This window comes from Macrobrachium nipponense, chromosome 15, assembly GCF_015104395.2.
Source record: "Macrobrachium nipponense isolate FS-2020 chromosome 15, ASM1510439v2, whole genome shotgun sequence".
NCBI lineage: Eukaryota > Metazoa > Arthropoda > Malacostraca > Decapoda > Palaemonidae > Macrobrachium > Macrobrachium nipponense.
The window spans coordinates 92,531,155-92,546,154 of NC_087208.1; the positions used below are offsets into that span (position 1 = coordinate 92,531,155).

A 15,000-nucleotide genomic window follows, 5' to 3' on the forward strand; every position below is an offset into this window, starting at 1 on the left:
TATACGAGACAATTGTCCTTTATCCTAATTCGCTACCTCGAATTAATATATTTTCATATAGCTTAACCGATATCTCGATAATAGATTTACTACTTGGCGCGAACGCAGGTACATTAGGAAATCCAGGAACGCAGTTGGAAGCTAATAACCACCCCAAACCAGGAGAGGCTTAAAGGTTAATGTCGTCTCTCAAATACTCTCGGCGCTGAAGTAATTCTTGGTTTGGAGAAAACATCAACCCGCCTCGATCCGAGTTAAGTAGCGCTTTTGACAACACGTAGCATTTTATAAGCTACACATACGATATATATATATCGAGCTACAAGTCCTTTAATATCTAATTCCGCTACCTCGGAAATAATATATATGCTTAAACGAAGGGGAATTTTTTCTCGATAATAGATTTACCTGTACTTGGGCGCGAACGCAGGTACATTATAAATCCAGGAAACGTCAGTGGAAGCTATAACCAACCCAACCACCGCGAGAGGCTTAAAGGTATATGTCGTCTCTCACCTCAAATACTTTCTCACGCTGAAGTATTCGTGGTTTGGAGACAACATCAACCCGCCTCGACTCCGGAAGTTAAGTAGCGCTTTTGACAACACGTAGCATTTTACATAAGTCATATCACATTACCGTGATTCATATACATATATCGAGCTACAATGTCCTTTAATATCTAATTCGCTCTACCTCGGAATTAATATTTTCATATATGCTTAACTGAAGGGGAATTTTTTCTCGATAATAGATTTACCTGTACTTGGGCGCGAACGCAGGTACATATAAATCCAGGAACGTCAGTGGAAGCTATAACCACCCAACCACCGCGAGAGGCTTAAAGGTATATGTCGTCTCTCACCTCAAATACTTTCTCGCGCTGAAGTATTCGTTGGTTGGAGACAACTCAACCCGCCTCGACTCCGGTAGTTAAGTAGCGCTTTTGACAACACGTAGCATTTTACATAAGTCATATCACATTACGTGATTCATATACATATACGAGCTACAATGTCCTTTAATATCTAATTCGGTTCTACCTCAGAATTAATATATTTTCATATATGCTTACCGAAGGGAATTTTTTCTCGATAATAGATTTACCTGTACTGGGCGCGAACGCAGGTACATTATAAATCCAGGAAACGTCAGTGGAAGCTATAACCACCCAACCACCGCGAGAGGCCACTGCCCGCCCGTCCCCGGGACGCCTGGCGGGCCGCTGCCCGCCGTCCCTGAAGCCTGCGGGCCGCTGACCCGCCCATCCCCCGGGAGCCTGGCGGGCCTGGCTGCCGTCCCCAGCGCTGGCGGGCCGCTGCCCGCCGCCCTCCCCGGGAAGCCTGGGCGGGACGCTGCGCCGTCCCCGGGAAGCCTGGCGGGCCCACTGCCCACCCGTCCCAGGGACGCCTGGCGGGCCTCTGCCCTCCCGTCCCACGGGAGCCTGGCGGGCCGCTGCCCGCCCGCTCCCCGGGACGCCTGGCGGGCCTCTGCCCGCCCATCCCCGGGACTCCTGGCGGGCCGCTGCCCGGGCCCGTCCCCGGGACGTCTGGCGGGCCGCTGCCCGCCCATCCCCGGGACGCCTGGCAGGCCTCTCCGCCCGTCCCCAGGATGCGTCGGCGGGGCCTCTGCCCACGTCCAGGGAGGCTGGTGGGCCTCGCGCCTGTCCCGGGACGCCTGGCGGGGCCTCGCCCGCCCGTCCCGGGACGCTGCGGGCCTCGCCCGCCCGTCCCGGGATGTCTTGCGGGCCTCCCCCGCCCTTCCCGGGACGCCTGGCGGGCCTCGCCGCCCATCCCGAGACCCTGGCAGGCCCTGCCGACCAATCCCAAGACACTGGGGGGCTCAACTGCCACTTTCTGGGACCCGTAGCAGGCCTTGCCCACCCGTCAAGGCCTGCCCACCCATCCCGGGACGCCTGGTGGGCCTGCCCGTCCCGGGACGAGGCTGCCCGCCCTCCCGCCTGGCACGACGCCTGGCGGGCCTCTGCCCGCCCGTCCCCGGGGACGACCGCCTGCGGGCCTCTGCGAGCGCCCGTCCCCGGGACCGGCGGGCTGCGGGCCCTGGGCTGCCCGCCCAGCCCTCCTGGGACGCCTGGGCAGGGCCTTCTGCCCTGCCCGTCCCCGGGACGCCTCGGGACGCTGCCCGCCGTCCCCGGGACCGCCCTGGCGGGCACCCTGCCCGCCAGCTGGCGGGCCGCTGCCCGCCCGTCCCCGGGGACTCCGGGACGCTGCCCTCCCCGCCCGCGCGGGGCCTGCCCGTCCCAGGGACGCCTGGCGGGCCTCTGCCCGTTCCCGTCCCCAGACGCCTGGCGGGACCGCTGGCCGTGGGAGCCCAGTCCCGTCCCCGGGACGCTGGCAGGATCGGGATGCCCGCCGTCCCCAGGACGCCTGGCGGGCCCCGGGATGCCCGCCCGCCTCGGGAGCTGGCGGGCCGAGCCGTTGCGGGGCGCCCGTCCCCGGGAATGCTTGCGGGCCTGCCCTTGGGACGCCTGCGGGTCCCGGGACGCCTGCGGGCCCCTGGCAGGCCCTGCCGGACAAATCCCGGGACACCTGGGGGGCCTGGCCGACGTAGCGGCCTTGTAACCCGTCCCCAGGACGCCTGGCGGCGCGCCCGTCCCAGCGTCCGACCGCCCGTCCCCGGGACGCCTGGCGGGCCTCTCCCGCCGCCGTCCCGGGACGCCTGGCGCCTGCCCTCCCGCCCGGACGACCATCCCCGGACGCCTGGCGACCTCTGCCCACCCGCCCGTCCCCGGGACTCCTGGCGGGCTCTGCCCGCCCGTCCCCGGGAGCTGGCGGGCCTGCCCGCCCGTCCAGCCTGGCACCTCCGGGTACGCCTGGCGGGCTCTGCCGCCTGCTCCCCGGGCCCGCCATGGCGGGCCGCTGCCCGCCCGTCCCCGGGAGACGGGCCGGGCTGCTCCCCCTGCCCGGCCGTCGTCGGGGACGACTGGCGGGCCGCCTGCTCGGAAGGCCAGCCGTCCCCGGGACGCCTGGCGGGTCGCGGTGGCCCGCCGGTCCCCGACGCCGGCTGGCCCGTCGGACGGCCGGCCCGTCCCCGGGACGGCCGGCTGAGGCGGATCTGCGCCGGTCCCCACCCCTGGGACGCTGGCTCGGGCGGCCCTGCTGCTGCCCGAGTCCCCGGGACGCCTGGCCTCGCCTGGAGGGCGGCCGGTCCCCTGCGGGGGCGTCCCCGGGACGCCCTGGCGGACGCCTGCCCGCCGGGATCCCCGACGCCTGGGGCGGGCGCCGGCCCTGCCGGCTCGGGACGCCTGGCGGACCCTAGGCCGCCCGTCCGTCGGGCAGCCCGCCCTGGTCCCGGCGCTGGCCCGCGGTCCCGGGACGCCTGGCGGGCGGAGGCCCGCCGGTCCCCGGGACGCCTGGCAGGCCCTGCCGACCAAATCCCGAGACACCTGGGGGCCTCAACTGCCACTTTCTGGGACCCTAGCAGGCCTTGCCCACCCGTCAAGGCGTCCACCCATCCCGGGACGCCTGGCGGGCCTCTGCCCACCTGTTCCCGGGACGCCTGGCGGGCCTCTGCCCGCCCATCCCAGGGACGCCTGGCGGGCCTCTGCCCGCCCGTCCCCGGGACGCCTGGCGGGCCTCTGCCCGCCCGTCCCCGGGACGCCTGGCGGGGCCTCTGCCCGCCTGTCCCCGGGACGCCTGGCAGGCCGCTGACCGACCCGTCCCCGGGACGCCTGGCGAGCTTCTGCCCGCCGTCCTGGGACTCCTGGCGGGCTGCTGCCCGCCGTCCCCGGGAAGCCTGGCGGGCCTCTGCCCGCCCGTCCCCGGGACGCCTGCCGGCGGACCGCTGCCCGCCCGTCCCCGGGACGGCCTGGCGGGTCGCTGCCCGCCCGTCTGGGACGCCTGGCGGGCCCCTGCCCGCCCGTCCTCGGGAAAGCCTGGCGGGCCGCTGCCGCCCGTCCCGGGAAGCCTGGCAGGGCCGCTGCCCGCCCGTCCCCGGGAAGCCTGGCGGGCCTCTGCCCTCCCGTCCCCGGGACGACTGGCGGGCCGCTGCCCGCCGTCCCCGGGACGCCTGGCGGGCCGCTGCCCGGACCGTCCCCGGGACGCCTGGCGGGCCTCTCCCGCCCGTCCGGAGCCTGGCGGGCCTCTCCCGCTCGTCCCGGGACGCCTGGCAGGCCTCTGCCCACCCATCCCCGGACGCTGGCGGGCCTATGCCCGCCCATCCCCGGGAGGCCTGGCGGGCTGCTGCCCACCAGTCTCCGGACGCTGGCGGGCCTCTGCCCACCCGTCCCGGGACGCCTGGCGGGCCTCTGGGCCCGCCCGCCCGGGACACCTGGCGGGCTGCTGCCCGGCAGTCTCCGGGACGCCTGGCGGAGGCCCGCCGGTCCCCTGGACGCCTGGCGGGCGGAGGCCCGCCCGTCCCTGGGGACGCCTGGCGGGCGGAGGCCCGCCCGTCCCCGGGACGCCTGGCAGGCGGATGCCCACCGGTCCCCAGGGACGCCTGGCAGGCGGAGGCCGCCCGTCCCCGGGACGGCTGGCGGCGGAGGCCCGCCCATCCCCGGACGCCTGGACGGGCGGAGGCCCGCCGGTCCCCGGGACGCCTGGCGGACGGAGGCCGCCCGTCCCCGGGACGCCTGGCGGGCGGAGGCCCGCCCGTCCCCGGGACGCCTGGCGGGCGGAGGCCCGCCGTCCCCGGGACGCTGGCAGGCGGATGCCCGCCGGTCCCCGGGACGCCTGGCGGGAGGAGGCCCGCCGGTCCCCGGGACGCCTGGCGGGTGGAGGCCCGCCCGTCCCCGGGACGCCTGGCGGGCGGAGGCCCGCCCGGTCCCCGGGACGCCTGGCGGACGGAGGCCCGCCCGTCCCCGGGACGCCTGGCGGGCGGAGGCCCGCCCGTCCCCGGGACGCCTGGCGGGCGGAGGCCCGTCCGTCCCCGGGACGCCTGGCAGGCAGAGGCCCGCCCGTCCCAGGACACTTGGCGGGCCTTGCCCGCCCGTCCCGGGACGCCAGGCGGGCCTCGCCCGCCGTCCCTTAAGAGAGTAACACCTCTGTTTAACCTTAGAACCAGAATATGCCACTGAATCCTTTCAATTCTCCAGGGGCTTCTCTGAATCCTCTGCTTCTTATCCTGGCACTCCACAAATTTTCTCTGAATACTCTGCTTCTTCTTGACGCTCCCTGAATTTTCTCTGAATCCTCTGCTTCTCCTGGCCACTCCACAATCTTCTCTCAATCCTCTGCTTCTCCTGGCACTCCACCAATCTTCTCTCAATCGTTTGCTTCTCCTGACACTCCACCAATCTTCTCTGAATCCGCTGCTTTTCCTGGCACTCCACCAATCTTCTCTGTATCTTCTGCTTCGAATCCTGGCACTCCACCAATCCTTACATTTACCTTTCCCTTTCAGGAATCAATAAAACTCTTACAAAAACATTTATACTTATTTCCCTCTAAATTTCATATCCTTCAACGATTAACAAAAGCAAACTTATTACATATAAACATCAAACCTTCCATATAAAATAAAGTATTGCACTTCATCCTAAATCCATTGCAAACTAAAATCAATTCTAACACATGGATTTATGAAAAAGTCCTTTAAATTCGAGTTAAACTCGAATTATTATGTAAATAACAAAATTGGCTGCAAAAAAATAATGTTTAAATGAAAATCGCAGTTTGTAAATAAACTTTATTAATTAAAAAAAAAAAAAAAAAAAAATTAAAAAAAAAAAAAAAAAAAAAAAACTTTCCATACAACAAACATTCTCCTCAAATTTTTGACATCTGAGCCCTCTTCGCAAGGCCAGCTTAGACTTGGTTCGCGCCATTCCTTGAACATGGACAGCTGCTCCTTCATTTTCCAGGCATCTGTAATTTCTCTGGTGGTTCTGAGCTGTCAAACCGATTTCTCCTTCGCTCCTGGCAGCTGTCGAACTCATCTTCCAACTGGTCGTTCCGTTCGCCCTGGACACGGTGTTCCTATCAGCGACTTGAAGCGATGATTCCCTTCCTCTAGAAGGCACCTCAGTCGTTTCTCTTCAGTTTCGCAAACCTGAACTTCACAATGTAGTACACACGTTTCCTTCGTGAGATGTTCCACTTCCTTCTGGCAGGAGCTGGAACCTGACCTCGGCGTCTTTCCTGTCGGATTCGCGCTTTTTCGTTCCTGGACGAGCCTCGCATCCGCGCCGCTTCTTCGGTCTATATCTGCACGTCCTTCTCCTCCTTCACTTGATCGTTCTCCTTCAGAAACAAACGTCTCACCTTAGAATAAGTGGGCCCTTCTTGCCAGGCCTATTGTTGCAAACACCCCCTGAGTTATCTGGATCACACGAGTGCTTTCCGCCGCTTCTGAATGTCTTCATTGTAGTCAGCCTCTGGTTGCAGCTGAAAAAAATGATCCTGTCCAAGTTTCATTGCTGCTCTCTCTGGTACTGTGTGGTGTCTCGCAAGGCCGAAATTCTCTCGTTCAATTCCATTTCCTTGGCCTGTTCACCTCCATCATCAGTATTAGGAGGAACCTCACCAGTGAATAGGCAGCCTATAAACAACATGACTATCCTTGCGTTAGACTTCTCTCCGTATTTCAGACAACATCTAGACAATAACGTCACACAACAGCTGCTGCCAAGGCAGGCCAAGTAAGGCCACATTTTCTTCAAACTGGAGTACCCTAATTCATATACTCTCCTCTATATCCCTCTCCTTTTTCCGATTTTCAATATTTCACAAGAGATATTTCGATTTATAAACAAAAATATAGCAAGAAACATTCTGAAAGATTTCCAATCATGCCTTGTTTCGGGTTATAAATCTGCGCTCTCTCTGTCTGCTCTCTCTCTCTCTCTTCTCTCTCTCTCTCTCTCTCTCTCTCTCTCTCTCTCTCTCTCTTTTTTACGGGATCTTTTTGCAGTACGTATCTTTTTTGTTTGGTCTCTTATCGTCTTATCTATTAAAATATATTTAGGGATTTTCCTTTATTTACCTTTTTGTGTTTACAAGAAAAACAACTACTAACTACAGGCGGGCAATTGGAACTGAGCAAAAAATGACCATTTTTTCTAAGCTACGTTTTATTGTTATTGGATTTAACCAAATAACTAAAAGATATCATTCTAAATGAATTAGCCGAGACATCAAGAGAAATATTATATATTATATATAATAATCAACTACTCAACCATAATGATTTTCAAAAACTATAGGTAAGTTTTAAGATTTTAAATTTATATCATATGCATACAAAGAAAAGGTAAAACGAAATTTAATTATACTAAATTTTGTCCTATATAAAAGTGAAAAATCAGGTATAAAGGTGTACAATTTTATTGAGCATAACTTGATTCGTAAATTGAAATTCAATATAGAAATAAAGCAGAAAATCTAACAGCCCATTTCTATAGGCAACGCATTTGGTGTGAACGTAACCTTATAACACAAATGTAAATAATACTGTTTAATACGGGCGATAATGACAGCAATAAATACTATTTAAAAAATTACAGAGTCAATAATGTCGTCAAATAATAAATACACAATGAAACGACATGACATGTAAGGTTAAGAAAATGTATGTAGAAGCGTGCTTGATAAGAAAAAAAAAAAATATCTGCGTAAAACACGTTCCAGGGAATCAAATACATAACCCACACTTCTGTTACATAATATAAACTGTAGATTCCATACCTGATCGTCTGTGTGAGGTCACAGATGCAGATGGAGGTTGGACATCCTACTCATTGTATATTATCATAAAAATAATAATGATAAAATATTGACACTAGCTCACGTGTTTTTAGTTATGTTCCTTTTACTTGATTACCAGTTAATGCTAATGTTTTGGAAGATCATGCATATTTCATAGGTTTAAAGTGAAAAGTAATATTTATAGTATCTCAAAATTAAATGAAAAAAAAAAAGTGATATTGGTTCAAATTTATCTGCCAAATTGTCGGAAAAATGTGATGGTTTTTAGTTTAACATTTAGTCAAACTGAAAAAATCCTTAAATTTTAAAACATAGAAGGCTTTGTAAATATCACTACTTTTATTTTGTTATTTGAAATAAAGGGAATTACAAAACGCGCTTCATTCCAAGAAAAGAAGGAAAACAGATTAAGGTAATAAAGTTGAGACAGAATAAGAGCACAGCAATTAAGAAACTAAGGCTAGATTATTAAAAGGGGGTCCAAAAGGTAGAAAAAATAAGCCCTGATAGAATTAGTGGAGCTAAAAGCTGCAGACTACGAATGGCCATATACTAGGCAACTTAACTCTCCAATGCAAAGGTAGAAGCTAGTGGCTCCTAACCCTCCCTAAGACTAAGGACAGGGAAATGGTCAGGAACGGCAAGGACTATGGCAGTTGACTTTAACAGGAGAGAAAAAGTACATTCCAACAAAAACATATTAACTCTTTTACACGTTAGAATTGGCTATAACTACATCGGCACTAGAAAACTACTTTGCTTCTTGAAACAACAGGAATTGAGTAAAGTTATTTGTTCTATTACAATGCATCTTGAAAACAAGGATGAAAAATATCCTTACTAAAGAAATATAGTAAAATGGATAATGACTCGTATTTTGCAACTGACCTGGTGCTAGGAAGAAAATAAGAACACGAGGCTTCTTCACACCATAATCTAGAAAAGAACTTAATAAGTTATCTCTCTCTCTTTCTCTCTACTCATCTTTGTCTTGTTATATTCTGTGGTTCTGTCTTTCTCTTTTCCACCAAATATGAACCTGTTATATTGGTGAAAGTATCCTAATATTTCATGTTGTTTAATTACTAAAATAGTAAAGTAAATATATATAGCCCAAATTTTTTTTTTTTGTTATTGCCCACATCGCCCGCTTTCTCTATGGAGGTTGGCCCAATCATGATTGTATAAGTATATAGACATGTATCTGTGTGTATGGTTGCTACCTCAATAAAGTAAGTGAACTGAAAATTTTGCTATTTATAGATTTCTATATAATAATAGATATATATAGATATATAGATATATATATATATATATATATATATATATATATATATAATATATATATATATATATATATATATATCTATATATATATATATATATATATATATATATATATATATATATATATATATATATATATATATATATATATATATATATATATATATATATATATATATATATATATATATATATATATAATATAGAGGTGGCTTGCTGCTTACGAGAACACCACCGTTTACACTTGGTGAATGTTTTGTATCGATCTCGTGGACAGTCATGTCAGTATATAAGATTTAATAATCTATAGGAAATGCCATTTCATAAATACTGCAGTTCCTAAGCACTTTTAGTCTCAATATTTATTTTCGCATTGATTTCCTTAAATGGCACATTTTACACTCAAACCCAGTATCGTCAAACAAACAAAATGTTTACGACCACTCTCTTAATTAACGTTAATAGATTAAGGTACTTTACTCTATGCTCAAGAAAAACTATCTGCTGCCCACTCCTCCTTCCTTGTCCTGACGGGCGCAAAACATCTATTGGATGCTCCGTTAGTTACTTGCTCAACTGCTCCGGGGTTTCATAGTCGCGGATTCGTGTTCACTCTGGATCAGCGGAGGGAACGAACTATTGTGCGTGACAGTACAGTTGGACACAGGTTTACCTGGTACACCGTCTTGAGAGACTTCCCTCACCTCTCCTCCCCCTCCCTTCTCTCTCTCTCTCTCTGAATGTTACTAGTTTAAGTATATTTTGCACGATTTTTTTTTGTATCTATCTATCTATCTAATCTAATAATAATAATTTAAAATGTTGTATATATATATACGATTCACGCTGTTGTTACCTGCCAGCAAGGTGGCATTACGGTACGGTACGGTACGGTTGATATTTATAGCCTATGTGTACGGTACGGAATTACGCAACGACAATTTTACCGAAGTACGGTACGGTACAGTTCAGGCACGGAAAAAATGTGCAAATTCCGTACCGTATTACCTTACCTTAGGCAATGAATATATTACTTTTGGTCTACGTTGAAAACAAGGGAAAAAATATTAATTAATTATTAATAATCATAACAGTAAATACAGCATTTTTAACTATTATTATTAGCAGCAGCAGCAGTAGTAGTAGCTATTACTATTTTTGTCTTAAGATCAAAAATTTTTTTCTTTCTTTAGTGACTATTGACTTGGGTTATGAGTAAATGATTATAATTATTGGAGTAAGAGATATCTGCATGTATGGTGGAGTAGTAGAACGATAGACACTGTGATTGATGGTAAATCTACTGTTATACTTGTGCTTAGTTACCTCCTTCGCAAGCTCATTGGACTCAGGGCATCAGCCATATGCTTGCATTACGAAGGTGAAGAAGAGATGGCCGCCTAGGAACATAGCTGTCGGCATGGTAGCAGAAATCCGTTTGTCACGCAACTTTTTAACTTTTTTTTTTTTTTTTTTTTTTTTTTTTTTTTTTTTTTTTTTTTTTTTTTTTTTTTTTTTTTTTTTTTTTTTAGCAAGAGAGAGCCGCCAATTGCCTACAGATTGGTTTGAATAGGTAACTGGTTATAGTTACTCTATGTGTTACAAATAAAAATTGAGCATTTTTACCGGACATCCAATAGAGTTAAAGCCTTGATTTATACCGAAAAAATTACAGCAAAATCTCGTACTGATACCAGTCTTCATTACAGTGTTATTGACCAAAAACGTGACTGCACTGTCTGTGAAACCCACAGTAAGAGAGCTTACCAATTACAAATAAACCTTACCTTTTATTCAGGCTTGGTGTAATTGTCATTTATCTGATATGTTTTTAATTACACGTTTTGAAGTTAACTGTAATTCCATTTGTTTTTTATTTATAATTAATGGTAATTGTTATTGTAATTGTAACTGAAAACTTTATTTGAGATTGTTATCCTAGAGCCGCCCTCTTACTTTTCGAGAACTCATCTTGACCAAATGCAATGGAGAGATGTTTGAGTCGCTTCCCAATTCTTATTATATATTATTAAGGGAGAATCTTAACAAGCCAGCTACCAATTCTAAAAAATTTTTTTTTATTCCATTTTATTTCCTTTTTTTTGTGCAAAAAGTTTTGTGAAATTTTTTTCCAGTATTTGAGTTTGTATTCAGTAATCATTTTCTTATAATCAGCATAATAATTTCACCACAAAAATAAACATACTTTAAAAATTTACTTAGGCAAATCATAGGATGCTAACGATAATTTCTACAGGTCTAAAATATTTTAGATATGTTTGTTTTGTATTTGTACTAAAGGTATCATAAGTTACAAATTACAATTGTTGCAGAAATTGGACTGTAAAAGGAAAACCAAAACTCAAGTATAAAGTCTTTGCAACTATCTGCATTTCTTAAAATTAAATAGGTGTGCGAATGTAATTGAGTAATACGTTTTTATATATGTATTTGTAGCTGTGATTACAATTTGAAATATTAAAATTGTATTGTATTGATATTGTTCCCCATCTTGTAATTGAAGTTGTAACTGTAATTCGATAACAAGTCAGGTAATTATGATTCTAATTATTGTAATAGACATAAACGCAAACTAATTAATCTCCTAACCTGCTTAATGCTTATATTACATAAGATATGCGACAGTAGCTACTTATACGAAATGGATGAGCATAAAAATAACGGGAACAAAAATGATTTATTTTTTTTTATGTATACATGGGAGAAAACTGATTAGAAATTCAGTGATTTTTCCACTGCACTTCGGCTTCTCTCGGGGCACCTGCGAATTGTCAATATTAATAAATCGACTTATCTTTATCGATCTATGGGATTCATGTCTGCACCCTTATTGGCCAGTCAACCATTCAAATCCTCTCGATCTAGAAACATGTCCTGGACTATTCTGACCGTATGGATGGGGCAGCCGTCATGAATGAAAATGACAGGACTAGGTGGAAAGGGATAATTCCGCTGGTGAAGTGAAGGGAGTAAGAAATCCTGAAGAATTTTAACGTATTTTCCACTGGGGAAAACCCTCAGTCTTGGTGATATCACATATCCATGTAAGGAAATCCAGGCCCACACATTTACGGTTACAAAAGCCACTCCTGGCAACTTCGTGAAATGTTTCTCGGTGGTATCTGAAGGAAAACAATCTGAATTTTTTACAATTTACGCGTTGCTTTCCGTAACTGGGAAAATAATGATATATCGTTTGGGGTAAATGTGATGCTAAGTAACAACCACTGCATTAAAGATAATGTTTATTCATCTATGATGATTAATACTTATTACAAGTTTGCCTCCTCCAACCTCTTATACACTAAAACAGCCCGAAAGCAGATTAATGGAATTCACGTTAAGATAGGAACACCACCACCTTTAGTGTTTCAAACGGACAATTAACAATTTATCATTATGAAGACATACAGAATTTAAACCGTTATCAATGACAGTAATGACCTGAGATGTTGCAATGCCAGTAACAGCCAATCAATCACTCAGTCCCAGTAATCGTGTGATTTAATATATCACTTTGTTCAGTGATAACGATATCACTGCTACAGCACCCCTATTACACGCTAACAAGTTTGTCACCCAATCATGGCTAGACTGAGGTGTTGTATAAATTTGATAGGTTATCCGTCCTCTGCTAGTAGTATTCGTTATAGCCTCAATCCAAATGAACAGCAACATATGGTTCTCTGGCGCAGATCGTCGCTCTACGAGAAAGTGGGTTTCCAATACGTGCTATTGCACAAGCGTCTTGACGTCCCCCTCCCCTGCAGCAGTAAATAAATGGAAAAGGAGGCATGCTTAGGACTGGGAAATTGACCGACTTTGGATAGCATTTATTTATTTCATTTATTTATTAATTTTTAAACAATAAACCTTACAAACCCCGTAAATTCATGAAACCTGAAATTATAGTTGCCTTGGTCCTGTTGAACTCTAATAGTGATTCTTTCTCTTTACTTCCCAGAATACCAAATAGCGTTCCCATAAGTAAACAGGCTATAATTAATCTTGATATATAGGTATCTGCATGTTAATTACGTAGTTCAGTTCGAAGACCTCCACCACGAAAGACCACCCGTTAGGATAACGACGACATTCGACGAGCAGCATAAGAAGATGCTTTACCAATACTATTGCTATTCGTGAATTTCTGGCATTAAATGTTTCGGCTATGACGGTGCGAAGACGTCTGGATGAGGAGGCAGGATTACCTCATAGAATTCCTGCCAAGAAGGAATTTCTCGCCGAACGGCATCGTGCTGATAGGCTTGCCTTTGTTCAACAATTTGTGGAGGAGCATATGGAATTTTGGTCTCGAGTTGTATGCAGTGACGAAAGGTCTTTTACTAGCAGAAGTCACGGCAGAATACATAACGAAGACCGAGTAATATAAGGTGAGTTTCTATAATCATTAATAACAGTCAGACTATAATAATTATAAGCAAGGGTAATATTATAATCAAAAGATAATAATTTTGTCAATAACCATGTATTTTCCGCTAATTGAAATTAATTATTGCCACGAGAAGTGTGAAAAATAAAAATTCTTCATTGAAAACCCCCCATTAGTTCTACTATGGCCAGCTTTCAGGCATTAATCAAATGCATTATTAATGTTATGAATAATCACGTAGGCAAATTTATAATATTGAGTACAACCTGTTTACTGAATTAAAGAATATCCTATCATAACGGACTGTTGCAGATTAAAGTTATGCTATTATAAGTATTAATCCTTGCAAGATTAATAAAACATTCTTAACTTATTCCAAGGGAAGGGTTCTTACTTAGCATTTTTATTTCCCAAAACGATATGGCATTTTTTTTTCCTATTACGAAAAGCAAAGCGTTAAATTTGTTTAAAAATTAGATTTTTTCCCTTCAGATACTACAGAGGAAATTTACGAGGTGACCAGGAATGGGCACGTCACAGTAAACGTTTGGGCTTGGATATTCTTACATTATATGGATGATATCACCAGGATTGAGTGGAGGTTCACTGGTGAAAAATACATTGAAATTCTTCGGGATTTCTAACTTCCTTCACATCAACAGCGTAATTATTCCTCCCCACCTGCTCCTGTCATTTTCATTCACGACCGCCGCCCCATTCATACGGCCAGAATAGTCCAGGAATGGTTTCAAGGTCGAGAGGATCTGCAGTTGCTGACTGCCAAGTAAGGATACAGACATGAACCTCACTGAGAATATTTAGGCTAATTTGGTAAAATGTTGGGAGCCTGAGAGGAGATGAGACCAGATCAACTTATGAACCTCTGGGAACACAATGGAAACTCTTCCCCACAACCGACCACAGATCGTCAGAAACCATGAATCTTCTATGCTAACAGATTGTAAGAGGTGATCTAGAAGGAAGGTTTCTGGACTTCTCATTAATATTAAAAATAAATGTAAAAATTGAGTGTGTATATTTGGATTACCCCATGGCTTCCGCTGAACTTCCATGTCGTATGATGTAAAAAAAAAATCGTAAAGAGAACCTATGCATATCGTTAGCTCCAGGTATTGATTATTATTAATATTATTTTTTATTAGAAAGGTGAATTTGATATCTTAAAGGAGTTCAAAATCTAAAGGGAATTTCGCTATCCTGATTGTTTCTCAAAAAATTATCTAAAAAGAGAACCCTAGGACAATATCATCAAACTACATTTCTCCAAATAGCTCTTTCCACAATGGACAGGTAAACGACTGAAAGGGCTGTTTAACAATAGAGACGTCTTTCTCTTATCCTCACACGAATGATAAGAGCGAAAGGAATTTCTGTCCGTATGACATTAAAACATGTATCACAATTAATATATTAGAAAATATAAGCCAAGTAGATGTGTTTATCCATATCATGTAATAATTATTGTAATGAAGGGAATAACCTCTACAGTATATTCAAGAGGAATACAAACCAACCATGAATACATGAAACCTCTGAACATCAACAATTGTTATCATTGGCAAACGAATTAAGTTTACCATATGGGAATGGTAAAAGTTGCACCAAGTTTGGAGT

General features: G+C 47.1%; 1 protein-coding gene across 1 annotated transcript in view; it reads left to right on the plus strand.

The window, feature by feature from the left end:
* The window catches only part of LOC135226758 (basic proline-rich protein-like), a 39,045-nt gene that overhangs the window by 19,388 nt on the left and 4,657 nt on the right, over positions 1-15,000 (plus strand). Inside the window, exons 2-5 of the mRNA XM_064266466.1 lie at positions 1,186-1,397; positions 1,611-3,522; positions 3,664-4,732; positions 14,028-14,149. Coding sequence (XP_064122536.1) covers positions 1,186-1,397; positions 1,611-3,522; positions 3,664-4,732; positions 14,028-14,149 — 3,315 coding nt within the window. The remainder of the gene's footprint in view (positions 1-1,185; positions 1,398-1,610; positions 3,523-3,663; positions 4,733-14,027; positions 14,150-15,000) is intronic.